The sequence below is a fragment of the Berkeleyomyces rouxiae genome, assembly GCF_048999995.1.
Source record: "Berkeleyomyces rouxiae strain 22BRR77 chromosome Unknown BrBRR77_ptg000005l, whole genome shotgun sequence".
Lineage (NCBI taxonomy): Eukaryota > Fungi > Ascomycota > Sordariomycetes > Microascales > Ceratocystidaceae > Berkeleyomyces > Berkeleyomyces rouxiae.
The window spans coordinates 51,466-78,096 of record NW_027396495.1 but is presented as its reverse complement, the minus strand read 5'-3'; the positions used below and the strand labels follow the sequence as shown (position 1 = coordinate 78,096).

At 48.8% G+C, this 26,631-nt stretch overlaps 9 protein-coding genes across 9 annotated transcripts; 2 read left to right on the top strand and 7 right to left on the bottom strand.

Annotated features, from left to right (window-relative positions):
• Positions 1-547: 547 nt before the first annotated feature.
• Positions 548-1,093, bottom strand: BROUX77_005142 (uncharacterized protein; the record flags this gene model as incomplete). Its single annotated transcript, XM_073749983.1, has 1 exon — positions 548-1,093. The coding sequence occupies one exon, from the start codon at positions 1,091-1,093 to the stop codon at positions 548-550; it is 546 nt and encodes a 181-aa protein (XP_073604028.1).
• A 480-nt stretch (positions 1,094-1,573) lies between these two features.
• BROUX77_005141 (uncharacterized protein) lies at positions 1,574-4,822 on the bottom strand (the record flags this gene model as incomplete). Its single annotated transcript, XM_073749982.1, has 3 exons — positions 1,574-2,831; positions 3,210-3,655; positions 3,746-4,822. 3 exons carry the CDS (start codon positions 4,820-4,822, stop codon positions 1,574-1,576), a joined length of 2,781 nt encoding a protein of 926 aa, XP_073604027.1.
• Positions 4,823-5,476: 654 nt separating this feature from the next.
• On the bottom strand, positions 5,477-6,138 carry BROUX77_005140 (uncharacterized protein; the record flags this gene model as incomplete). The annotated part of the gene is made up of 3 exons (XM_073749981.1): positions 5,477-5,559; positions 5,611-5,994; positions 6,072-6,138. 3 exons carry the CDS (start codon positions 6,136-6,138, stop codon positions 5,477-5,479), a joined length of 534 nt encoding a protein of 177 aa, XP_073604026.1.
• Positions 6,139-8,204: 2,066 nt separating this feature from the next.
• On the bottom strand, positions 8,205-11,398 carry BROUX77_005139 (uncharacterized protein; the record flags this gene model as incomplete). The annotated part of the gene is made up of 3 exons (XM_073749980.1): positions 8,205-8,315; positions 8,383-10,854; positions 11,084-11,398. 3 exons carry the CDS (start codon positions 11,396-11,398, stop codon positions 8,205-8,207), a joined length of 2,898 nt encoding a protein of 965 aa, XP_073604025.1.
• A 1,808-nt stretch (positions 11,399-13,206) lies between these two features.
• On the bottom strand, positions 13,207-14,817 carry BROUX77_005138 (uncharacterized protein; the record flags this gene model as incomplete). Its single annotated transcript, XM_073749979.1, has 1 exon — positions 13,207-14,817. One exon carries the CDS (start codon positions 14,815-14,817, stop codon positions 13,207-13,209), a length of 1,611 nt encoding a protein of 536 aa, XP_073604024.1.
• Positions 14,818-15,053: 236 nt separating this feature from the next.
• BROUX77_005137 (uncharacterized protein) lies at positions 15,054-18,692 on the bottom strand (the record flags this gene model as incomplete). The annotated part of the gene is made up of 1 exon (XM_073749977.1): positions 15,054-18,692. The coding sequence occupies one exon, from the start codon at positions 18,690-18,692 to the stop codon at positions 15,054-15,056; it is 3,639 nt and encodes a 1,212-aa protein (XP_073604023.1).
• Positions 18,693-19,216: 524 nt separating this feature from the next.
• BROUX77_005136 (uncharacterized protein) lies at positions 19,217-20,488 on the top strand (the record flags this gene model as incomplete). The annotated part of the gene is made up of 5 exons (XM_073749976.1): positions 19,217-19,276; positions 19,342-19,398; positions 19,470-19,563; positions 19,743-20,407; positions 20,474-20,488. The coding sequence occupies 5 exons, from the start codon at positions 19,217-19,219 to the stop codon at positions 20,486-20,488; spliced, it is 891 nt and encodes a 296-aa protein (XP_073604022.1).
• A 315-nt stretch (positions 20,489-20,803) lies between these two features.
• Positions 20,804-21,818, bottom strand: BROUX77_005135 (uncharacterized protein; the record flags this gene model as incomplete). Its single annotated transcript, XM_073749975.1, has 4 exons — positions 20,804-20,925; positions 20,999-21,417; positions 21,525-21,709; positions 21,795-21,818. The coding sequence occupies 4 exons, from the start codon at positions 21,816-21,818 to the stop codon at positions 20,804-20,806; spliced, it is 750 nt and encodes a 249-aa protein (XP_073604021.1).
• A 1,021-nt stretch (positions 21,819-22,839) lies between these two features.
• On the top strand, positions 22,840-25,355 carry BROUX77_005134 (uncharacterized protein; the record flags this gene model as incomplete). The annotated part of the gene is made up of 3 exons (XM_073749974.1): positions 22,840-22,846; positions 22,921-23,483; positions 23,553-25,355. 3 exons carry the CDS (start codon positions 22,840-22,842, stop codon positions 25,353-25,355), a joined length of 2,373 nt encoding a protein of 790 aa, XP_073604020.1.
• Between the last annotated feature and the right edge of the window lie 1,276 nt (positions 25,356-26,631).

Here is a 26,631-nt window from a genome sequence, read left to right as displayed (position 1 = left end):
TCACCACAAGCGAAAGGGAGCACCTGCTCTTTATACATCTTTCCCATTAATCACGAAATGTTGTCTACATCGTGAAACCGGCGCACGGGTTCACGAGCTCAGGCATCCAGGAGTCCGGCCTCGGGTGGTCCGAGAGTCGGTAGTCCGGTTTCAGCATTGCGGCACATAGTCTCAGGTATACGGCGGTGATACTATTCTAACACACACCTTCGACGTATATCTATATCGTGTCGTCAGAGAGGCCTAGGAGGCGGACGAAGGTTTGATGGTTCTTGTCTTCTAACGGCTTGGTAAGTCCGTCAGCGACCATATCTTCGGTGCGTGTGTAAGTAGGCATCAGCCAACCGCTTTGCGTGGCTTCCCGTATCTGATGCTATGTGATATCCAAGTACCGGGAACGGCGGTTTACCACATCTGTCGTGGACCTGGCGATTGCCTTTGTGCTGTCGCAGAACAGGGGAAGGGGGCGATGTACATTATGCCCCAGTTTTGTCAATATTCGGAGAAGATAGTCGGCCTCTTTCGTAGCTTCGCTTGCAGCGACGTATTAAGCATCTGCTGTAGAGCCGCTCAGGATGATCTGCTTCTGGGATTTCCAAGCTATAGGCGCGCCGGCTAATTTGAATAGGTACGCCGATGTCGACTTTCGATCTATGAGATCGTCGGCGTACGCGGCGTCGGTAAATGCTTGGAGACCCTGATCCCCTTGCGCTGAGTAGTACAGGCCACGTGTGATGGTGCCTCTCAGGTACCTCAGTAAGTATTTGGCAGCCTGGAGGTGTGACTCTGTAGGGGAATTAACGAAACGCGCAAGGAGGGAGGTTGCAAACGTGATATCTGGCCGGGTCATCGTTGACAGCCACTGGAAGCTACCCACTAGTTTTTGATATTGGGCCTTATCTTCTTCGCACAGGTGATGGGTACCGTGGTGAGCTTCATTGCTCTTTGGAAACAGCAAGGCAAAAGTTTTCTTGACCATGGGGGTCTTTCGCGGAGTGCACTTGTCGACACCGAATCGTACAAGCAACCTCTCGATGTATACCTGCTGTCTCATGGTGACCGTTCCGGTCTTGGGGTCATGTCCAACTTCCATCCCGAGGTATTGACCGATATTCGATAGTCCATGGGAAAACGATCGTGGAGCTCGTCGTAGGCTGACAGGAGCTCTCGGGTGGATGAACCGATGATGAGAATGTCGTCCACGTATAGCACAACTATGGCGAGGCGATCGCCGGAACCTCGTTTGAAAATGCATGGGTCGCCGATGAGAGACGTGTAACCTTTCGACCTTATAAAGCCTTCAAAACTTTCGTACCAGCGACGGGGGGAATGTCGCAGTCCGTAGAGGGCCTTCTTGAGTCGACAGACTTGACCAGGCTGGTCCGGCACAAGACCGTCCAGCAACCTGACAAAGACCTGCTCCTCATCTTTGATGATACCGTGAAGGAAGGCGGTCTCAACGTCGGCCTGCTTGATGTGCCAGCGGTTTATTGCAGCAATAGCAAGGACCATTCAGAGACTGCCGGCGGAGGCTACGGCGGCGAAGGTTTCGAATTCTGTAGGATGCTGAAAGTTACCGCATTACAACCCATCTTGCCTTGTGACGGGCAATTGTGCCATCTAGGTTCCGTTTTGTTGTGTATACCCACTTACTTGGTAGAGTCTTTGCACCCTTTGGAGGTGCCTCCATGGTGAACGTACCCATCTTTCCATGAGCATTCATTTCCTCTCGCATGGCTTCCAACCATTGTGCCGCATAGGGCGACGCCTGGGCTTGCCTGTAAGTCTTGGGATCCTCACTTACTACCTGTCTCGTCCCTAAGGCCAATGTCGGGTTGAGTGGGGACTCCAATTCTTTGAGGTCGGCCTCGGCATCGTAGTCATGGTCGGAAGTCGGAGGGATTGAAGAGAGCGGCTCAGAGGACGAGGGTAGAAGGATGGGCTGTTCATTGCTGCTTGCGTTCTCCATGGGCAGTTCCGGGTCTGTATAGTGGGTCAACGTATTCTCATTTGGTTCGTTGTGTTGTTCTGTCGAACTGACCTGTTGCTTCTGCTGTTCTCGTAGACGCCTGACTTCCTCCAGTGACATGTTTTGTCGCAGCTCTTCCGCTGTACGACGGACTCTGGGCCTTGCTTCCGGCCGTCTGATGCGGGGAGCTTTGGTGTGTATGTGTCGAGAGCGCCTGCGCTGACGACGGGAAGTCGAGTGTTGTGGTGGCGATGCGCCTGTGAGCTGACGAGTGTCTAGGAGGGACTCTGTAGCAGATTGTGGCGCTGGGCCAGACGTCGTCACGTCTTGAAGCCGGCGGGTTTCTGGGAGAGACCGCGTGGCAAATGGCAGCGATGTGCCTTGGAGCGACCCCGTAGCTCGTGGTGTGGGATTCTCGGTGAAATCCTGGGCTAGATCACCCCTTTGAGAAGTGGAACTGGAGATGGAAAACGGAAGTAATGCCGGAGCATTGTGAGTAGAAAGGTATACTTTGTTTCCATGGTTAATCTTGAGGTGACTTACTGGCTCGAGTTCCATCTTTTCATATCCCCCCTGCATAGGATTCTCGTCGAATCTCACGTTCCTCGTTAGAACAATCTTGTCCAAGTCGGGAATATAGACTTTGTACATCCGTGAGCCGACATGCGAAAGGAAGTATCCTTTGCGCCTGCGGGTGGGGAACTTGGCACCACGGCCGTGGGTGTGCCCATCGGCGTGTTTGAAGAGTGCTCGCTCTTCAGGTGAGGTGTGGACATGGGCGGTCGCTCCAAACGTGACCAAGTTTCCGTTGTAAGGGGCTTTCCCGTAGAGGGACTCGTGGGGAGTAAGCCACTTGTTGGCCCTTGAAGCGATTCGATTGCTAACAAACGTTGCTGTTTCTATGGCGTGTGGCCAGAACGTATTTGGCAGTGGCGAGTCTGCTAGCATCGATCACGCCCGTGTCGTAATTGTGCGGTTGCTACGCTCTGCAAGCCCATTAGAGCTGTGCGCGTAGGGGGCAGACCGCCGGATTATTGTCCCTTTTGATATTAGTTCGCTGGAGATCTCTGCAAACTCTAGTCCTCCGTCGATTTGTACCGACTTGATTGGTCGTTGGAACTGAGTTTGGATGAAGGCAAAGATCCCCTGCATCGCTTGTTTTATTGTTGTTGACCGTTTGTCGCTTGTGCACCGTGTCCAGGTGTAATGAGTTGCAGCGTCAACCACTACTAAGACGTACTGGAGACCGCCTTGGCTGACAGGAGTGATTGGTCCCATCAAATCGGCATGTATGCGGTCTCCCAGCAGTTTAGGACTTTGTTCGTCCGGAATGGCAGTGTATGGCTGGGCCTGTGATTTTGTGCTCAAACAGACCTCGCAGGCGTGATCACTTAGATCATCGATTGAGACTATCATCCCAGTCGTTTTCTCAATGGTGCGTTTGACGTACTCTGGCGAAGCATGTCCGAGTCTTCTATGCCACAGTGCAGCAGAGACTGAGGAGACATGCGGGGCAAACTGCTTGTTAACAGCTGCAAGTGCTTTCTTTGATCTGATCGAATATTGTTGTGCCCGTCCGTTCAAGAGGTAGATACCGCAGGCTTCTCGTAGAGTGCCCATTGTGTGTCCATTTGGGCTTGTTAAAGTCTTTCTTTTGAAACTCACATCGGTACCAGTTTTCAAGATCTGTGATACCGAGAGTAGGTTGTGTGCGAGTTTGGGGACGTAGGCTACTCGAGGGAGGGTTAGGACACGTCCATTGCACGTTATCCTTACCTGGCCATGTCCCTTGATTTCAAGTTGGCCACCGGAGCCTTGTATCAGCTCTGAAGTCTGGGCAGGTGTGAATCCTTGGAGAAGATCGCGACGGGGGGTCATGTGGAATGACGCACCAGAATCGACGAACCAAGCGTCGTCAATGGTCTGCCCGAGGCCGACGGTGTCAAGGGCACGGCCGAGCGCGGTAGTGTCAAAGGCCAAGGTTGAGTTGGCGTAACTCCAACCGGGACCTGACTTATCGGGCTTGTTTTGTTCTTTATTCTGCTGCGCTCCTTTCTGGGCATTGCATTCTTCATCCGTGTGACTTTGAGTTTTGTGCAGGGAGCACCATTTGTTGGTGGGTTTTCCGTCCATTCGCTTCTGACGTTTGTTGGATTTTCTTCCATGTCTGTTGTTCTTCCGCTTTGTGGCGTTCGCGAAAGAGACCTCAGGGTCGATTGTGTTTTGTACGGTTTTCGGAAGAAGAGTATTCTTTATTTCTGCCAAGAATTTGAAGACAGAAAGCCAATATTCAGAGAGAAGTTCGAAGAATCTGGATCTTTGGGTTTGATACCATTCCGGATAAAGAGAACGAAGACCACCGCTTATCCAGGCGATTTGGTCGGCTGCAGGGACTTCGCGGCCGTTCGCGGCTATGTTGATGAATGCTTCCTTAGCCCGCTGTGAATATTCAATCGGGTTGGAAGTAATGGAGGGGGTGTTGAGTTCTTGAAGAGCGCTCCAGGCTAGGGCTTTTCCATGGAAACCTTGTTTACCGAAGTGCTTTTCGAGTTCGGCCAAAAGTGTGTATATCTCGGCTTTATCGTCGCTCTGGAAATTCCCAGTAACGCATTCACGGAGAGGGCCGTTGATGTTTAGAAATAGGGCCTCCTTTGCTCTCGTAGTGAGAGATCTTTTGGTAGCCTCGGACATGTCTTCGATTTCAGCAAGAGGCTGGTCGACTAAAGGTAGGAATTGGCAAGTATTCGCCAGAAAGAGGAAGCGGCTCTTCCATTCCTTGAAGTCACTTTCTTCCGTAAGAACGGGAATCGTGGGAAGTGAAGGCATGATGGAGGGTACAGGAGCGGGGCTCATGTTGGATTGATAAGGGTGAGGAGGAAAAGAAGAGTAGTAGTAAAAAAGTAAGAGGACTGACTCAGATGTTGTAATGGCAGAGGAAGAGGGCCGGGCTCATAACCTAATAGACTTAGTCGTATGGAAGAGAAGAAAGAAGAATTGATTGAATTGATACTGAACTCGAAGAGGATGATCTAAATATTTCCTCGACTTTCCATCACAACGGAGAGGGAGCACCTGCTCTTTATACACCTTTCCCATTACCCACGAAACGTCGTCTAGATCGTGAAACCGGTGCATGGGTTCACAAGTTCAGGCGTCCAGGAGTCCGTCCTCGGGGGTTTCGAGAGTCGGTAGTCCGGTTTGAACATGGCGGCCCATAGTCTCAGGTATACGGCGGTGATACCATTCTAACAGGAGTAGAGGAGGTAAAAGTTCTTGGAAGAAACAAGAGTGATCTTGAGAGACATGATCACGCCTGTCTAAAGGTGAAGCTGGCGTAGATGAAACGTCCGGGCTGATAACCTCTTGGACTTTTGACGATATTGAGAAAGATGGACTGAGTGGAACAGAATAAGTAGATGTTGTTTTCTTCTTTGTTTCCTTTTCTTTCTTTGTTTTATTTTGGATTTTTTGTTACAAAGAAGAGGGAAGCTGCTGCTCGAACAGTATTCACATATTCTTCCTGTCTTTGGATATGACTAGGGATAGTCGGTTCTGAAGCCGTAAGAACATGTCAACAGCCATGATCCCAGCTTAGATATAGTTAGCAAATATCTCATATTATGCGAAGACGTGTTCCTTACGAATCAGGAAAAAGGGTCCGTAAATGAGGCCCATAAACTCCAACTTTTTAGGAGCGCTGTAGACGGCCGGGTCCCAGTACTGGACATCCCACACGCATGTTAACGTGGTCAAGGCAAAGCCTAAACTGAACACAAGCGCATGCAGCTCAGTGGTCCCCGAGATATTTTTCTCGGTGAGAAATTGGAACAGCAGGTAGGCCGCGGCGGGGAACTGGTAAAAGAGCTCGATGTAGGTGAAGAGGTCGAACCAGCTGGGGTGTGTGCTGGTAAAGTACGGATCGTTGTATGTGTCAATGTAGAACTGTCTGATGGAGTTTAGGAACGAAAGCGGCGCGTTGGGCATAGCCCAGAGCCGCGAAGGATAAAACGGCACAAGATCCACGACTGTCGTCAATGAAATACTGCTTGTTAGAGTCAACAGATACAAGGGCAGCGAAGAAAGAAGAAGAAAAAAGACATACGGATCATAGACGCCAGAGCGATGCCCAAGAAGAGAGTGTATATGGTGTCAGAAAAATAGCGTGTCATTTTGAGCGTTACTCTGTTAGCTTCAATGGGATAGAATTGTACACGCCGTTGATTTCGTTTAGGTAAAGATCTAAGACCTTGGGGTCATTGAACGTGTTTGTTGATTTGTTTGGTATTTTTGAAGTCCTGGGGAGAGATATCGAGGCCTTTGAACGCTGAGAGTGGATTCAAGTTTTGGTTGTTTTTGTTGATATTGTCAGCATGCCAACCCTACAAATAGAAGCATCTTAGGGTTGTGCTCCTCTGACTACATCGGAATTGCCTTCAACTCGTTCACGTTCTAACATCACAAATCGCCACAAAAGGAACGCCATTGTAAAAGTTCCCAACCTAGTGGAAGCTGAACGACAAAAGGCCGTACTTCTCCTTTTCTTGCTCGGACTAGACTTTGCTTCTAAGCTTCACTAGGCATTCTCCTCCGACTACTACTTGACTCTAGCACAAGACATCAATGGACTGCTGGGCATAAAAGGGCTGCTCTCTCCCTCTCTTCCATAGTATCTAGAATAGAAGGCATCGATCATCGTTCGCCTTTCTTCCCCTTCATTGAATACATTCTCTTTCATTGAACTCTCTGAACTTGTGACGTTCCGGATACTTCTCCGTACAGGACAACAGTGAGTCCTCCTATTAATCACTGATAGTTTTGAACGCGGGGTTATTATTTTGCACCTACTTACTAAAATAAGTTCCCAGCCCCTCGCCTGTAGTGCAGCGGTGCTAAATCTCAAATTGTAGTTCTTGCAAGCAGTGTAGGGTTACCTGGCGTCAGTGTCATAGTATATTCTGCCCGAAAGTCAAAAAGTTAAGGTCGCGTGATGGGGCATCCCCACTTTATAGTCATTAATATAAGTGGGGCGTAGCACAAGTAATATGTCACTTGCTTCGTGTCAAACTATCGCTGTTAGGATCACTACAAAAGAGGCCAAGTTACCCAGTTAGCATACAGCACAGTGGCTATGAGAGCCCAGCGTATGTATGTACATAATGGAAGATAGAAGCCCTACTAAGTAAGCAAGTCCAAATAAACATTTGTCTTTTTGGCGCAGTGGTAATTTACACGCTTTGATACTTTGTAAGCACTAATTATTTTGCAGCGGTTGCAACGGTGTGACTAAGCACACATATCTGTGTTGAGATATTAAGCCTCCGCCACAGTGCAGCCACACCACATTCCTCTCACCGAGTGTATATCACCACATGTCTCGGCTCCGTAGAGTTTTTCCTTGATATATTTAATTCCCATGCAAAATCATCACAAGAACCTGTGTTACTTGAGATTTTTTGTCTGCCTGGTTGAGCAGACTGAATACAGGGTTCCTGCTAACTATTGTTGTTGAGGTCGTTGTATTTGTTTGCGTCTTAATTCTTCCTCATCGGAACAGAGTTCCTGTAACTATCGTGTCATGGCTTTCGAAGAAGATCCGTTACGGAAAATACAGTCAAGAAAAGTCCTTTCTATACTTTGAAAGCTTAAAAAAATCAGATTCATTTCCCTGCTTTCTCTTTTATATGCTTTGAAAAATCACATAGATAGTACTTCGTGACAAACCCCAAGACTCATTGACATAGCTTCCATTTTAGGACATAAAGTCAAGATCTATAATCTACAGGTAGAAGTTGATTGAGACCAGGTCGAAGTCTGGTTCTTCAAATTATACACGTTGGCGAGTTTCGCACCGAATGTCCATCCAAATGTCCCTTGGTACACCTGTGTTGGACATTTCGTCATAATACTTTCACCTGTTGTACTAGAAAGCGGCACTAGTAACACGATCTTAAATAGACGTTAAAGATGCTGTAATAAATGCGCCAAACTCCAATGAAAGACTAGCCCCTTGCTTCCCCCTCCCACCAAAAAAAAAGAATCCAATCCCAAACAATGACTCTGAGTAAAGAGAAAAAAGAGCAGCTTGCAAATGAAAGATAACTTCCACCCAAAAGCTTCGCAAGTCCAAGCTATGACAATATAAAACCAAACTCGCTATCCCAAACATTGATAGCAGTTTTTCATTCACAATGGAATGATCAGCATGTAAATCTCTTGTCACCCCAATAACACAGTATTACTCGGCCTGTTGTGCCAACAGGCTACGCACGTGAGCTTCGTTTACTAACATACGACGGCCCAGCTCTTCCGGGGGAGTTCCATCTCGGATGGCGCCGAAATCCAAAATCTGTTGACAGCAAGTCAGTATAAAAGCCACAGTTATGAGCATGACACACCTGAAATCAAGTACTAACCTCCACATATGTAAGAGCATCACGCTGGACTGCCGCAACGCATCGTCGATCGTCAAACTTCACTTGCCACACGGCCGTAAGGTTGGTCAGGAGATCCTTCACACACTGGCCAGTCTGAATGTCCCACATCTTGACGGCCTTTTCAGAGCCACTGATGACTTTGCGTGCATCGTGTTGAAAGCAGGTTATGGCCCCAGTGTGAGCAGCAAGAACCGTTCGGCAAGCACCGTTCTCTGGGTTCCAGATACGCAAGGTACTGTCTGCTGCAGCAGATACAAGACGACCTTCACGTAGATCTAGGAGACCGACAAGGTGTGTGTGTCCCTCTAGGGTGAATAGGCAAGATCCGGTTTCAAGATCCCAAACCTTTACCATGCTATCCATGCTACCCGATATACAGCGGTTTCGTTCATGATCAAAAACTACGCTGTACACCTTTTGGTTGTGACCACCGAGAATGTGCAAAGATTCACCCGTGCTTATTTTCCAGACGCGCACGGTATTGTCATAACTTCCGGACACCAGAGTATCACCATGTGCAGCAATTGCTCGCACAGAGTGAGTGTGGCCTTGCAGTGCTCGAATAAAATAAGGGCAGTCGTTGTCGCTGACTGGGGATGTCTGATTCCATCTGCTGGAATTGGCTTCAGGTAGCCGCCACACACGGAGGTGGTAGTCGCGGGAGCCGGTAATGATTAAAGGATGGCGTGGCATCATCACAGGGCTACCTTGAGCATCATGGCCAATCTCCGATGGCATGAGGATCTGGAGGCATCTTACCGTACTAGTGTGCCCATGAAACACCTGTGTGCAGATTCCCTTCTCGATGTTCCATACGCGAACAGTACGATCGGTAGAGCCAGATACCAGTGTGTTGCCTTCATACTGTAGAGCCCAAACGCCTCCTTCATGTCCTTGAAGCTTTTGTCGGAACTGTCCTGTGGCAGTATCATACACATGGATCTCTGTGTCATCGCTACCCGTGATAATCTTATCTTCGTCAAATTGAAGACATGTTATAACGTGTCGGGGGTGAGCAGCAAAAGCAATGTGTTTGGGCTTGACCTTTCCATTCATCCAGCTCTGACGGATCATGTAGTATCGGCGGTACAAAGACTTGTAGAGGTGAAGTGTACGGAGACTATCAAGGCCAATCTTTGGGTCTGGTACAGCAAGTGCAGCCGAATTTGCGGCTGATAAAGGGCCCTCTGATTGAGACAGAAATAACCGACCATTCTGGGTGCCTTGAATATCCCGCTGGGCGCGTCTTTTGAGCCGCTCGCTGGACATACTTGTCATTCGCTTGCGCTTTGGTAGTCGGGGGCGAACCGGAGATATATCCATTTTAGGGGAAGTGCGCGTAAGTTCGGACTCTGCGACACTAAGACGATGTTGTGTGCTGAGGTCAACTTCTGCACCGCTTGCGCCGACTGGGTCCTGCCAGCCCCAGCCTTGAGTGATAGCTCTTTTAAGCTCGCCTGGTGCAAGCTTGAAGCCATCTCTGTCGAACAAGTTCTTCCAGCCGGTTTCGTTACTATCTACCAGGTGTCGCCATTGCTTAGAAACTTGAGCAGCACGACAGAGATCGATATGATCAAGATATGACAAGACTTGATATGAAAGTTCCAGGGGTAAAAGCCGTAGAAAGTCGCTTTGTAAGGCGGGGGTTGTGGCGTTTACTACAACGCGTAGAGTCTTGCGAGGGCAACGACGGAGAAATTGATACATCATGAATGTTTTCATATCGGTTGGCATAGAATCAAAAGACTCAATCATAGACATGGGATTAAATTCACCGGAGTACATGAGTTCTGCCATAGATTGTTCGCGGAGCTGCATCTGGGCATCAACTTCATCCTCGAACGATCCCATGGTGTTGCGAGCCAGCCCCGAAATGCTGATATCCTCAGTCTCAAATGAAGTAGAGTCGGGATCCATTTGAGCAGCTAGTTTAGGTGACAGTCGAGGGCTAGGGAGGCTGGCATCCTGACTAGCGACAGCATCTGGGCGTGGAATAGGGTGCAAAGCGCGGGAAACCTGGGTCGACAAGGTCTCGTCAATATCTTGAGAAGCCATGTTATCACTGGCAATGATTGGCGGCGTAGCCGCACTAGGTCTAATCAGATTTGCTGAGGATTCATCTGTGGGACTGGAAGTATCGAAGGAAGAGGAAATGTTGGCGGGAGAGGCAGCGCGACTGTCTTGAGCATTTGGGGTAGAGGGCCACTGAGAGGTGGTAGAATCGATGTCGCGGCGGCTGTTGGTTGCAACAGAACGTAACAAACGATCTGACGATGTGGTGTGACGTGAAGATTTCCTCACAGCCTTTCTGAGGGCGGGGAGGGCAGATGGCTCAGACCGTGATGCCGATCTGAGATTTCGTCGCGTCGCTACGATTTCTGTTGGTGAATCCGCGGTAGAGAGATGCCGGGAGGGGACAGGTGAGGGTGATGCCTGGGGGAGGAGTTGCTTCTGAAGTTCGCAGTGAGAGTCAGTGGCAATGCAAAACATGTGTTGAATATAGATAAATGGCATGAGTACGTGACTGTGATACTAGACACCAAGATATGAAGTAGGGCCTTTGCCAGACAACGAAGCAAGCAAAGACCGGAACAGCCCGTTCGGTTGTTTTGTTCTTTGTATCTGGATCAAAGTGGCAACTGTATCACGCCTTGATGGCATGGTACGGTACGGTACATACCTGGGTGACAGCCTCAATTTCGCGAAGTTGCAAAGCTACCGACTGTATATCTCTCGGGATAGGCTGACTAGCTAGGGGATATTCTTTTGCGTCAAGGGGCATTAATTGACGGGTAGACATTGGGGGATAAGTCCGGGTGGTGGTTGTGGTCGTTGTCGTGACGGTTTTTGTCTCAACGCATTCAGCAACGGCCATCTGGATGCTTTTGCTGCCTTGTGGCGAGGCTGTCTCGTCCCAGCGGAGAGCAACGGTGTGGTTGGAGGATGTGGGCTGCGTGGTTGGTGTAGCACTGGAAGTGCTGGGTGTTGCGGGCATCGTGAAGGCCAGAGCAGGTGGGAAGAGGAACCGGTGTTCTAGTGGCGTGTGTGGTGGAGAGAGCAAGTAACGTAGTACGCGGTTGAGGCAGTAAAGACTGCAGACGGGGGGTTTGATGGCAGGGTAAATGGTGTATTGGTCGGTCGGTCACCCTTATGTCGAGCGCGCTTCGTGATATCGGGTGATGGAGGAAAAGGCTGGGCCTGAGCAGGGCTGACACGGACACGCTACAGCAGAGAGATGGAATCCCGGCAATGATAGATCGATTGGCCGGACGGCTGACCTGAAAATATAGGAGATAGGCGTGCAATCAACATCAAAAAAATCGCACCCGTAGTTGAGGTGGTGACGTATTTATTTGGCGACAAATCAAATGCACGCACGACCACAGGCCAGATGGTTTGGGCCGATCTGGACTGGTCTTGGGTCACGCTGGAAGAGGAGAGAGAGAAATGTGAATAGACGGGCGGCAAGCAGCGGGGGCGGATGGTTCGGCAAATGGTGTTGGTAGCGCTGGCAGCATAAAAGGAGAGCGGGAGGCTATTGAGCAGGAAATGCAGCGAGTGTGACAACAGGCGCCCCAGCAAGGGATGAGAAGATACGAAGTCAGATAGTGAGTGGTGAATGAAGGAGAAAATGCGGAGAAGGGAGGACGGCCAGCCATGGCTGGCTACCGAGAATATTTTCTGGTGCTAGGGTTTACAGTTAGCACAAGACAAGGAGGTGCCATAGAAGCGCCCATACAAAGGTGCCCATACAAACAACGCCAAGCGTGCTGTGCTGTGCTGCTGCAACCCAGCAGGTCTGCAGAAAGCCAATCATATCACTGATAAAAATGGGCCGAACTGTTCGGTGAGCCAAGAGATTCCGAAATCCTATCCTCTGGCTACACGATTGACTAACGATTTATTCTTGTTGCTTAACACCAACACTACACAGTCCATACAACAACCCGCAATTATCAATGGATGATTGGCTGATGGAACTACACAGGCCTCACTATCCTTCCAGGCTGCATCGCATGCATGCATCAACTGCTACAGCACACTTGGGCTGCAAAACTGGCTGAACAAGCAAACGCAGATGCCGCCTATACAACCGGATATGTGCTGTGATGCCGTATCGCACTCACTTGTGTGAAAAGTCTTGAGTTGAACTCACTTGCCAAGTCGATTATATACAGGGTACCAACACATCATCTCGTCACTTAGGCCGGCTGCCTTATAGTTAGACTTTATTTGTCAAGTATGTAGTACACTGCAACGTCCAGCTACAAATACCATCCACTGCCCCCGAATCTCTCTCTATCTATATGTGGCATCCCCCCAAACATGATGCTGCTACACATGCTGGTTATCAGCAGTTATTACACGCAACTAACTACATGTACCTAAGACATGCAAGAAGACCCATTCCAAGATTTTGACATTTACACTGGGTTCACCACTTAGTATAACTACGTAATACATGAAGATGCGTGTAATGAGTAGTTACGTCCCCTGCTCACTATGAAGCTTGACTGAGCGCTAGCTGCATGCAACACTGCCACCAGCGCTGTTATTATCATGTGGCCTGCATGTCCATAACAACAAACTTCATTCAATCTTTACACACTACTTTTTACTCTGTTTCTGGCCTTCTGTAGATACATAGACATCTAAACATGGAGTTTGCTACGGCATGTAAGCAGGAGACCCGAAATGTATCAGTATTGCTTGCATTCTCATGCAGTTGAATCAGACACAACTTCAATGCTTCGCTAACTATCGGTCACAAGTAACTAACCATAACTAACCACTGACTACTAACTAATCCTTTGTCAACTGGCTTTGCAAACCATGCTTTCCAACTTGCATAGCTGCCTCAAGTTCCATATGTCCTTGGCTCAAGGCATGTTTGCTGTGTTCTAGCTCTCGCCGTTGCCTGCGCTTTTCGAATTCCGCCCGCTGCTCGTTGTCCCTGAGCGCCTTTTCTCGTTTCTGTCGTGCTTCTCGGGCCTTAATTGTCGCTTCATCAACCGGCTCGTCGCCTGCGCTATCGTCGCCTTGTGGTGGTGGTGGAAGTGCCTGGATGAACGCCTCGACCAGAGGGTCTCGAATGGCAGGCTCAACCGAAATAAACTTCATGTGAGCGCGAAGTTCAGTTGGCAGATTTGTCGGGTTTGCAGAATTGTTAAGGATGGCCAGAGGCTGTGATTTAAGCAGAAGAATGAGATCGGCCTTACGCTGACTTTGTGACATCTTCAGGCGACTGACAAACTCGCGATACAGTTTTTCTCGCTCCTTGTCACCCAGGTTGCGATCTGTCATGCAAGCCTCCTTGCGATGCTTGCGCTTAAACTCGGGCCAGAAGAGCTTTGTGGAAGCATGTTTGCTGAGGAACGAAATATAAGCTAGCTTGGGATCTTGTTTTTCCTCTGTAGCACGGCGCTCTTTTTGGATCCTGATCTTCTCCCGTGTCCATGCGTCCCAGCATTCCTTCCGGGCTTTTGTAGTCTGCAGGACAGTGTACCGCGGGTCATCAATCACCTTTCCATCATCAATAAGCTTGTCCCATGGGCTAAATGGACTGATCTTAAAGTCATCAAGCATATCCCAGAAAAGAGCTTTGGCATCTTCTTCGCTGAGTTTCTCTTGTTCCATCCCCTGCCATTCACCCCCTTCATATTGTTCCTCATCAAGCCCACCCTCACCCATAGCTTGAAGCTGGAGCATGATATCTTCTTCGGTGAACTCCACGGTACCATAGTCTTGGAGCTCTTCCGTCCTTGAGCGTTTCGTCTCTCGATATTCCTGATCTTCAGAGTTTATTGGTTCGTCCTCATCGTCGGTGACTTCGATTTCCTCGTATTCGGAATCAGAGTTTGCCTCCTGAGCTGCGGGCTTGGTAGTTTCCCCTTGAGAGCTTTTGGCAGTCATAACATTATCTCCAATTTTTGTGCACATGTTGGCCTTATCCATCTCGAGAATGGCTCCCTTGAGTTTTTCAGGAATACGCCAGTAGCTAGCACCCTGGACTATATTGTAGACAAATCGTCGATTGTACTTGGTATACACGAGATACCACCCATCATGGCCCGGAATGACGGCTTGACTCCGAGGCTTGTCGACGGGTTGGGGCTTAGGTCGATCGTTCTTGGGTGTGTCGCGTTTCGGGTTCTGGAAGTGTTGTGGGTTTACTTGGGCCATAAAGGCATTCGCAGCAGCTGGTGTTGCTAGTGAAGGATAAATGGGCAAATTCTTTTGGGGTGATGGTACAGGCTCGACTATCGGTCTTTTGTAAGTAGATTCCTTTGTTTCGGCGCAATAATAGTAGGGTTGACCAGACGGGGTTCTATGTTCACTCCATCCTGGTTTGAGGGGCGCAGAGCCAGAGCCAGAGCCAGAGCTAGCAGAAGGCTTATATGTTGATTTGAGCATTGCGAAGTCGGGGAAAAAGTTGCTGTATATATGTTATGATATGAGAATGGGCGATTTCGTGATGTTGACTTTGTTTTTTTTGCATGGCTGTATCCAAATGTAGTTTGCTTTTGTGATTATGTCAGCAAGAGTGTGTGTGTTGAGATTTTGCATGGAAATTCAGTATATTCAAGGGAGAGTTCTATGTAGCAGGGCACGGGTTCATGTATGCTAGGAGGAGCAGGCGGGGTATGTAGTCACGTGATGTGGCTGAGCCGTGGCTGGCTTTGTGGCTGGGACTTGATATCACAACACTCCCCCTTTTCCATGCCTAATCGACACAGAAATGTGTCAAACGCTGCTTTGGGCAGGGCTTTTGTGAGCCCGTCAGCAATCATTTGATCTGTGGGGGTGTATATGACATTTATAACCTTAGCCTCAATGGCTTCCCTGAGTGATGTCTGCTTGATGAGGAAGTGTCGGTTCCGGGTAGACACTTTGGACCCATTGGCAACAGCGAGTGCACTTTGGTTGTCCATCTGAACCCTTATGGGTGCCGATTCCTCAATCCCAAACAGCTCTTCAAACAGTGGCTTGAGCCAGATAGCTGTGGTTGCCAGTCCAGCCGCTGAGACGTACTCAGCTTCACACGTGCTTTGTGCAGTCAGTGTTTGCTTGCGCGCTCTCCACATGACCGGTGCCCCGTTTATGAGGAACATATTCCCAGACACCGCTCGTGACGAGGTATTGTTGCCCCAGCTGCTGTCGGTAGATGCTAAGATATCTTTGCCTGGCGTTTTGGGAAACGCAAGACTGTGGGCAGCTGTCCGGTGCAGGTATCTCAGACAATGTTTCAGAGCCTGCTGACAGCCGTCTGTCGGGTTGTGCGTTCTTGCGGCAAGTCGCATCACCGTGTAAGCAATATCAGGGCGCGTGTAAAGGGAAATGTGTAGTAGCGAGCCAACTATGCTTCTATAAGTGTCATGATCGTTCTGGGAGAGAGGCTCACTCTCCTGATCAATGAGGTTGTCGTTGCTTATTGGTATAGACGACCCTCGGCACTGTGATAGATTCATCCGCTCAACTAGTTTGTCAATTTTCGATTTTTGGTCAATGTTGATGGCTGATGATGAGTGACGGATGTTTATGCCCAGGAATGTGGAAACTGGGCCGAGGTCACGAAGATCCACAATTGCGGCGAGACGTACGATGACATCTTGAACGTCACTGGTTTCCTTGGAAAGAACTAGCATGTCATCGACATATACAGCTATCCATACTTGACCATTGAAGAAGATGTTTCCATCGTTCTTCAGCGGGGTGAAACCAATGCTTCCCAGATGCTGTTGTAGCGTCTGCTGCCAGCGCTTAGGAGCGGACCGAAGACCGTATATGGCCTTCTTGAGTTTAAGCACACAGTCTGATGGGAAACCCATGTGGTCGGGGGGTCGAATGTATTCCGGTTTTTCAAGCTCTGCATTGAGAAAAGCGGATTTGACGTCAATATGGTGACAGACCAAGTCACGAGATGCTATGAGAGCCAACACCATTCGGAGAGAAACTCCATGAAGCACATCAGCGCTTATATCCGAGTTGATTTGTTCATCATAGCCACATGCGCACCATCTGGCCTTGTGCGTTCCGTCGTCTTTCTTCCGAAGGACCCATTTTCCGTTCATGGGTCGACGTGGGGCGGCGTGGGCAGGAATAATCTCCCAGGAGCCGTAGGACTCAATGGTGTTTATTTCCTTGCGCATGGCGTCGCGCCACTTATCCTCTTCGGGGCCCGTAAGGGCTTTCGAGACAGAAATTTCAGGCTGGCCTTTTAAAGCCATAATGGACGACTTGTAGGGGAAAACTTTGTCGTTGCAGGACACATCACGCCGCGTAATGACACGCTTGTCAGGTCCATCTTCCAGAACGTAACACGAGTTTGAGGAATGATAGCCTAGTAAGACACCTGAGACTCCTTTGACCGGGACCTTGCCGTTCTTTTTGCCTTCCATCGGCCAAACGGCGCGGCAACCGATAGGATAGAGATTTCCAATATCCGGTAGTTTGCCGTAGACGACCTGGTATGGTGAGGTTGGTACCACCGAGTTTGCCGTCCTGTTGAGGACATATAGGACACCTTGAAGCGTTTCAGGCCACAGTTTGCTTGGAAGATTCGCACACTCGTGGGTAGCGCTCAGTGCCTCACAGACCGTTCGCACGCTTCTTTCAACGATGCCGTTCTGTTCGTGAGCGTAGGCAGCACTGCGTTGCCACAGCATGCCTCGACGTTCTGCCAACTCAAGACATTTGCTGCTTTTGAACTCAGACGCATCATCGGAGTGAAGGACTTTGGGATGTCGTCCAAATTGAGTTTTGAGCTGCTCGATAAAGTTATCTATCAGTATGGCTATATCCTTCTTACTGTGAACAGGAAATGCCCATCTGTATAGAGAGAACTCGTCGACTACCAAGAGGAACTGGTCTGCAAGAGGAAAGTCTGTTGATGATGTGGCTTTGGGCAGTGCGTTTTTACCACCGACCAGGTCGAGATGAAGGTATTCCAACGCTTCTGTGGCGCGCCGAAGCCCTGTTGTAGCTTTCGGGCTGTGTGTGATCTTGGCCTTGATGCACGACTGACATTTGGAGTGGTCGACTTTAAGCTTCAAGCCGTGTTGAGCGAGAGTGCGCTGCACGTAGTGGGTGTTGATGTGCGCAAAAGCGCGGTGCCAGTCTCGGTCGGCCTTCAAGGATGAAACCTTGGGAGTTGGTATGTCGTACCAGATTCTCTTGTTGCGTATGTTTAGTGTTAGTGTTGAGCCTTGGTTGTTGCTCAGGCGTGTGACCTTGTCGGCCAGCGTTTCAAACATGTATCCCATAGAGAGAAGTTCTCCAGCCGATATGATGGCTTCCTGTTGAGGTATGTGGAGCACGTTTTCAATTTTGACAGTGACTCCTTGATCATCGAGAAATTCGACGCTACCTCTGCCTAGGGCTTGCACATGCTTGTCACCAACTACATTAACGTAACTTGCGATTGGAACATACGAGGAAAAATGTTCTTTGACAGGGAGGATGGAGTGATCTGCACCACTATCTACGAGGAAGGCCTCCGCTGTGCGAAGAGAACTAACGGTTCCTTCGGCTTTTGCCTCGGCTTTCGCCTTGGTCTTTCTTTTCCCCTTCCGGGAGCGTCTCCTGCACTCTTCCACGGAGTGGCCATCTTTCCCACATCCAGCACAGCTGAGGCTAGGCTCAGTCGACTCCACTAGTGAGTGTGCACGATTGTCCAGAACATCGAGGAGTTCATCAACCGTTGTACATTCGTCAACTCTTTCGGCCAGTTGGCCATCGATCGGCGAGAGTATCGGTTGAAGGGTCAGAGCCAGCATTAGTCCCAGTTCCGTCAGATAAGTCTCGCATATAGCAACGCGATCCTTTATCAATGTGATGACCTTGGGAAGCTCGTGAATGTTCCTCATCTGCAACGACGCGAGTTCTCTAATTTTTACAGCGGCCGTGGCTCTGTCGATTTTTGCCGCTGATTCCGAGATCTTCTCGAGCATCTTCTTGAGAGAAATGTCATCCCGGAAGGTAACTCTGTGGCTGGACTTCTTGAGAACTTTCATCCAGCAGTTTCTGGCAATCAGGGAGTGAGAGGTCACGTCGACTAGGTCGTCGCCGACAAAGAGGGCAGCGGTGTTGGAAATGATGATGATTTCCTGAAGAGTCTTCAGCCATTTCACAAAGGGAACTTGGCCAACCGCTGGGAGATTGTTATGCGTAATAGATGTCTCGACATCCTGGAGCGGAACAATCACCTCCTTGTTTGTCAACCAATTGCGAGACAGTTCGACAGTTTTGGTATCGATGGTGAGTCCTCTGACGATCTTCTTATCGACCATTTTGAAAAAAATTTAGGGGATTGAGAGGGAGAAACGAGGTAAAAAATTATGCTTTCGCGTATGCACCAAGCGGATGCTGTATCGTGATAACGGGAGGGTGCCTTAATTCGTGAAAGCGAGGGCTCATAACCTGTTGAGATTTTGCATGGAAATTCAGTATATTCAAGGGAGAGTTCTATGTAGCAGGGCACGGGTTCATGTATGCTAGGAGGAGCAGGCGGGGTATGTAGTCACGTGATGTGGCTGAGCCGTGGCTGGCTTTGTGGCTGGGACTTGATATCACAACAGTGTGATACACAGTTGCTACACAGTAGAACCCCTGAACACCAAACCCTTAATTCAAGTCATACTGTGTTCGTTTTGGACGACATCTCGGGTGTCTCATTCGTTATTGGTGTCCAGAGCTCATTTTATACTGATTGGTACACTTATGAAAGTAGGAGTATAATAGGCTCTGACCCAGCGATCCTGATCTCTTCTTCACTCTTTTTGATTTCCCCCCGCGCTACCTCGGTCTGGACCTCATGGCATCTACTGTTGGTCGACAAAGCGGTGTTGTATCTGCAGTTGAATTTGTCCTTAAGGTTTGTTTTTTTGCCTAGTAACTAAAGCGTTCTACCAAGATAAAACTAACTAATTTTTTCTATAGAGAAGCCATGCTGCCGAATACATTGGTATAGGTGCTTTGCTCATGTTGTATCTTATGGTATGTCAAATCTATTGAATGGCTACATGGGTTTACATAAACATGGAGCCGTTGCTCATCATGAGATTCAGGTTATCGTGCATCTACAGCCCTTTCATCGGATGTTCTATGTCAACAACATCGAAATTTCATTTCCTCATGCTGAATTCGAACACGTATCTGTGTGTAAGTGGCAACTACAAGCAAGGCACACATGATCCTTTGTTCTGGGACACCCAGTGCATCTTGGCCTCATGTCATCTTCTCTCACGTTATTCTTTCTCATGGCTTAGATAATTCTGGCCTAGTATTATCGACACCCTAAGATTACCTGCTCTGTTCTAATGTCATGTAACTATGTCTAGTCATGAACTTCGTCTGGGCGCTTTATATCCCTCTTGGGATTCTTATCGCCTTCAACCTAGCTACACGGGCTATGCCACATAAACATGAAACAACATACCTCAGCTTTGTGATTTCACTTCTGGTCAACATTGTGATCACTGATATCATCAAAAATGCAGTTGGCCGTCCTCGGCCGGATTTGATTGACCGCTGCAAGCCGGCTGAGGGTACACCCTTGAATACCCTCGTGGGCATTGAAGTTTGCACGACACCTCCTGGTCATAAACTTACGGAAGGCTGGCGATCTTTTCCAAGCGGTCACTCCTCTTTTGCCTTTGCTGGCCTTGGATTCTTGTCATTATGGCTCGCTGGTCAGCTTCACATTTTCAACATGCGCAGCCGCCGTAATCTAGGAAAGGCCATCGTCTGTATTGTCCCCGTAATGGGAGCGCTTCTCATCGCTATCAGTCGTTGCGAAGATTACCGGCATGACGTATATGACGTTACTGTTGGATCTCTTCTGGGATCTCTCGTGGCCTATTGGAGCTATCGTAGACATTTCCCCAAGTTATCACATATTGACAGTGATGAGCCTTATGCTCAGGCTGGCACGCCCTCGTCGCACGGTGAATTTGCGCAAATTAGCGATGAGGAATCTCTTTCCCTGTCTTTAGATCAAGCCCACGTGAGTCAGGAACTAGAGCAGATTTTGACGAGAAATGTGTCCGACTGACAACTAACTCTCGAATAGGACCCGTTAGCATGATCTAGTGACTGAAGCCAGTGAATAGGATAGTGTATTTGAAGTCGTACTTCAACCCCCACGTGCATTCGTACTCTGCCATGTATGACACTAGTCTCAGTAATATAGACCAAGTAGAATACATGCAACTATCACATATCTACCTAGTCAAGAAGAGGCTTTCTGTTTACGACAATTTCAACATCTGACAATATACGTACATCTCTTGTTACGAGTCAGTCACGGTGCAAGGCACGTACTAACTTTCATGACAATCACAACTACCCAACTATGTTATCTCGTGCTTTACCGCTATCCAAGAGGTGCCATGTTCTAGTTCTACTCCGAAGTCTCCTCCTTGGCCAGGCCGTGCTCCTTGAGCAATGCTGTGATCTCCTCTGCACTCCAAAGTTTATGGTATATCTTGCCATCATCTGTCTGTCCTACCGTCGCAAATTCAACTGCACGCAGAAATGATTAGTGACAAGCTTAAACATGGGTTTGTTGTAATGAATGAAAGGGAAAACAACATACTCTTTTCACTGCTGAGCTTTGTAGAGTCCATGGTCTTGCTCAGAACCTTGACTGCCATAGCGCACGCTTCTTTCAACGTGCAGTCCTCCTTGTAGTCTTGCTTCAATAGACTTTGGGCGCTGGCATGGTTTGCACCAGCGCTAGTAGCCTTCCAGCCACCATAGTTTCCCGATGGGTTGCTGTGATACAGCTGAAACTGTCTCTTGGGGTCCCAGCCGGCATAGATGAACGAGACACCGAAAGGTCGAAGACCACCATGTTGTGTGTAGCCCTGCTTGAGATCACAAAGACGGCGAACAAGCTGTTCACAGGGGATATCTTCATTGTACGTGAGAAGGTATCTTTGGGCGGTTTGGCGGGCGTACGTAATGAGAATGTTGGCGTCCGCGGTCATTCCAGCAACGGCACAGATCATATTGCTGTCAATCAATTTTGAGTTAGCGGTGGATTGCATTGAGAATCTATCAACATTGTTGGGCTAGTTGACGAGTTGTAGAGGAAGGGGTATGTGAAAGGTGAGCCATACTCGTTCAAGATGTACAGCTTCTCAGCAGACGTATCTTGCTCAAGCAGCTTTGACGTCACTTTCCGCTCGGCAGCGAGAACAATGCCGTCCTTGGCCAGAATACCGATTGCAGTACCTGCATGGGAGATGGCCTCCAAAGCATATTCGACCTGGTACAGTCTGCCCTCGGGCGAGAAGATGGTGGTCTGGTGGGAGAGAAGGCAAATTGATTAGCGGCGAAGAACTGGCACTAATAGGCAGCACTGGGTGGGAATGTGTGCAATGATGTACCCGAGAGTCGTAGCGTCTGGCCATGATGAATAAACGTTGCTAACAGAGTAGACAGAGGCAGTGAGCGAGAGCAGGTATTGGGTGTTGAGAATTGGTATGCGAAAAAAAGAGGCGCACAAGAGTGTGGACTGAAGGCGAATGTATTCGTGTTGTCAAATAGTTAGCAGGTCAACAAGACAGAAGCTCCATGTCATATGCTAATCCAAGCTTCTAGTTATCCTCAAGCCAGCCAGCGTCCAAAAGCCAGTCGCCAGCCTTGGGAGCTAGCTCCAGGCAAGCATTAGCCGCGTCAAGCCAGCAAGCCAGGACCAGCGACACCTTCTGGTAGCGGATCTATATTAGCCGGCGATTAGCCGGCAGAGCAACCCCGCTAGCGCGTGCCGATTGGCCTGATATGACGGTCATGTGACTGTATGACCAGGCAAGATCACGCTGCTTGACACGAAAGCCCAGAGGCACGAGGCAGAGGCACGAAGCAAGGTCCGTTGCACTGTTCTGCTGCATAATATCGTTGGCTAGTTCACCAATAGCTGCGCTGCGCTGCGCTCCAACATCTCTCTACCCAACCGCACCAACACAAACTTTTTTTTCGCGTTTTCGCGTTTGCGGCACTTTGCTGGCGAGTGTTTTCTCTAACGCAATATTGAGTTTTGGAGATGCTTTGCTCCCCACGCGACAGACTATCACGGTTTTACCTGTACAAGTACCAGTAGAACCTCCATCATAACTCGCCTTATCTTCTCTCAGTCCTCCCATGCATGCATGACACTTCTGCCCTGGAAATCATCGCGCTAGGTACTTGTACAAGTAGAGAGATATATTCGCGGGTGCAAAGGTCACCGCCACAAATTTTCCAGTTAAAGTCAATAGCCCAGTCAAAATCTGCGCGCCGCAACATCGATAACTCGCGCCCTCATCAAAGTCGGATTACGTACACTAGACCATCTGTGTTGTGCGCCTGTCTACTCAAAGAAGGTGCAGGCTAGCCAACTAAAAGCTCTGACTCATCGTTGTCGACAAACCTTTTGTGAAGCCTGTCGCCACCATGTCTGGTAAGCCATGAACTCATGTACCTCTTCGGAGCATTTTATCCCTCTTTCATATCATCTAACCGCACCTCTTCCAGAAACCGAGCCCCGTCGCTCCGTAAGGGCCACAAAAGGCCAACATAAAGCTCTCGACCAACTCGACCATGCCCCCGAGCCAAAAAAACGCCAAACGAAGCGGAATAGCAAAAAGAAAGAGTCTGAAGAGCCAGAGGAAGTTATCCGCTGCGTCTGTGGAGCAACAGAACAGTCCACTGATGAATCCGAACCATGGATCGCATGTGACAAGTGTGGTGTTTGGCAACACAATGTCTGCATGGGAATGAGCGTCTTCACTGAGGACTTGCCCAAAAACTACTACTGCGAGCAATGCGCCCCTGAGGATCACGTAGAGCTTCTCGAAGGAATGGAGTCAGGAGAGTCGCCATGGGAAGCCCGACGCAGAGCTTACGAGGATGAAGAATCAGAAAAAAGAAAACGCAAGACCAAGCGTGGCCGTGGAAAGAAGAGCAACGATGTCAAGGAAGATGCTAGCAGCCGCTCAAAATCGCCTGAAATATCACAAGATTCCATAAAGCTTGAATCCAAGGCGATAACTACAGGCAAGCGTAAGAGCCGCGGTGAGTCCCCGCTAGTTGAAAAGGTATGATTACTAAAATTTTTACAATTATGAGTGAAACCCAGTACTAACAAGATCCTCAACAACTCATAGAACGGCAATGCCAGTAAAATCCGCAAGATTTCGCAGAGTGACTCCGCTTCACTGACAAAAAAGTATGTGCCTCCCACAGACATAGCTTCAACTGTCAACGAACTACCCGATACGCGCCAGGGACCTGTCAAGGCGCTGATGAAGGCGCTGTCACACATTCTAAACTCGGTCATGAAGCGCGGAATAATTGAACTTGCACCTGGCGCCACAGTGGAGTCAACAGCAGAACGCCTTGGTCTTGAAATAGAACGGGCAGTATTTGATACGCACGCTGCCCAAAAGGAGTACGCCCAGCAATGCCGCACTCTAGCCTTCAATCTCAAATCCAACGAGGAGTTGATTCTGCGCATCTTCCGTGGTCACCTTTTCCCAAATATGCTCGCAGTTATGACTACAGAGGAGCTGGCTTCGCGAGAGCTACAGCGCGAAAATGCTCAAATGAAAGCGCGGGCTGATAAGCAAGCCATTCTAGTTGATGAGCCGACTAGGCGAGTTCGCAAAACTCACAGAGGTGAGGAGCTTATCGAAGACGACACATTTTTAGATGCTGAAGAGGCTCCTCCTTCCGCTGGGGGCCTTACCAAATCCAAGAAACAGGACGGTGGAGTGCCCATCAAAAAGGAGAATACTAGTCAGTCTCCCACCCGGCCCAACTTTGACATGAACAAAGTATATGCCAATATGAAATCACCATCGGCCCTACAGCAACGACGAATGTCAACAAATCAAGCCGCCTCGAATGGGCCCGGTGTCGATCATGAAGTAGACCGATTGCTGGAGGAAAGGTCACCATCACCACAGCCTGATGAATACCCCCCAGACTCGAATACAATCTGGAAGGGAAATCTCACCATGAGTACATTGGCCAACATTCAGGTTCGGGCAACCTTTGCAGGCGGTTGTAATCTTCACAAAACGCAGGGTATTTCATGGACGTCGCTGTTTCCGAAACGCTTGGAAGTAGCTGGCCGAATTGACCAGCAAAAGGCGGTCGAATATCTGTGCGGTCTTCGCTATAACGATTACACTGATATTGTAGTTACTGCCATAACTCCAACTGCAGAACGTTTCAAGGGCCAGTTTGACGCTGCCATACAGTATTTTGTCAGCAAGGGTCGGTATGGTGTCGTCAGCGATAAGGGCGTCAGTAACATCCGCGACACGTACTTGGTGCCTGTTGTTCCTGGTCACAAGAATTTGCCCGAGTTCATGTTAAACTTTTCTGACAATCTTTTGCCTACCAACCGAGTTGAACCTGTCTTGCTGGTTGTTTTTGTTTACCGAGACGAGTCTCGACCCCAAAAACAGCAACAACATACTACGGCAGTGTCCGATGGTCGCTCCAACCCCCAATCTCAAAACTCACCCACCCCTGACTCCCGCTACACACACTCTGGTGGCAGTGGAGCCATGCTTCTAGGGACTGGCTCTGCCCAAACTCTCCCTCTCATTCAGGGCCAGTCACCTACCAGCAAGTCGCAGGCGTATTCTCAGGCTCACACATATACACACCCTTCACATGCATCTCTCACAGAGACTGATCGCAAGATGAAACAACTTGAGGGAGAGCGGTTGGCACATGAGATTGTAGGCATATACTTGGACGCACCTACAATGAAGTTTCTTCTACCTCAGGCTTGGCAAATGTCCCGTCGGGAGTGGGAAGTCGTCCGGGAGGTATTTACCGCTGATTCTCGCACTAGAAACGACTTGGGACATCTGAGTCGAATGCTGGAAATGCGACGAACCCCGAATCAACAACAACGAGCACAGGCACAAGTGCAGTCACAGTCTAATTCTTGACTCCAAAGTAATGGTTGAGTACGTTCTGAATATAGTCTTACTCCTAATTTCATACTATTAGCTAGAAGTCAGTGTATGTAAACTTTGTTGTTCACCCTAGGTTTTCAAGCCGCCAAATCAGGGTTGTCAGTCCCACCACAAGTCTTGACCCCAGCAGCATTATTTGATGTAGGACCAGAATCCTTCTCTGGAAGACAATTATGTATGTCTTCATCGCCTTGACAGTACAACTTTGAAAGTCGTTTAACACCGATTTTCTCCAGTATAGAACGTTCTTGTTCTATATTGCGAATAACAAAGAAGCATGAACAATTCTTGTCATCAGAAAATGGATTAGTTAGCTACAATGATCAGAAACTTGATCCAGGGCTCAGGGTTTGAGAGAAACCGGGACGATTAACAACCCTAGTCCGCGTGCGAAAACCACCAACATGTGTAGGTTTCTCGCGTCCGGATTTTCTAAAGAGATCATGGATATGATACATTTAGCTGTGAATGAAACCTGCAGATACTGTAACCCGTGTGAGATATTGGAATATCCATCAACAAGGCCTGACTGAGTAGTTAACCAACTAACTATAGCCGAACTAGTTATGTAACTGTGCGAAAAAGCAGACAGGCCCAGTGGCCAATTAGAATCAAGAGAAATAATGGGTCACCCACCAATCAGGGGCCAAACACACCAAGAACACGCAAGTACTTTCCCAGCTCTCAATCTGAACCTTGAACCAGAGTTTCCCATGTTTGACGTCAGTATCTTATCTCGCTCACTCTAGTCATGTGTCCCAAGCCATATCCTTCATAAGCATCCACGCCATTTAAACGTATCTTGTTGCTTGTGGAATGACAAAGAATTCTCGTATTTTCATACACCGAAGTATAGAAGTCGGAGTTGCGCGACAACAACCACTATAACAACGCCAGCGGAGAGGCGATCGATATCATGGCTGACGTTGACAATCCCGAAGTCCAAAGAAACCACTGCAGACCATCACGATGTTCCGAGAATAAGGAGACGTTTCCTGCAGTCCAACCCAATGAGCCAAAGAACCAGAACGATAGATTCGTACCTGGAGCTGGTACAGTTTCTGCTACTGATGTGGCTCCAGCTAATGGAAGTTTGAACGAAGGCATTTGGAGTATGCCCGTCACAAATCGTCATCTCGCAACATTTTCAGCTGGCAAGTTCGAACTTCCGACAATTCACTCTGAGGAAGAGCGGGCTTCATCGGACTCTGATCGGTCTTCATTTTCCGTGAAATTCGCACAAGATGGA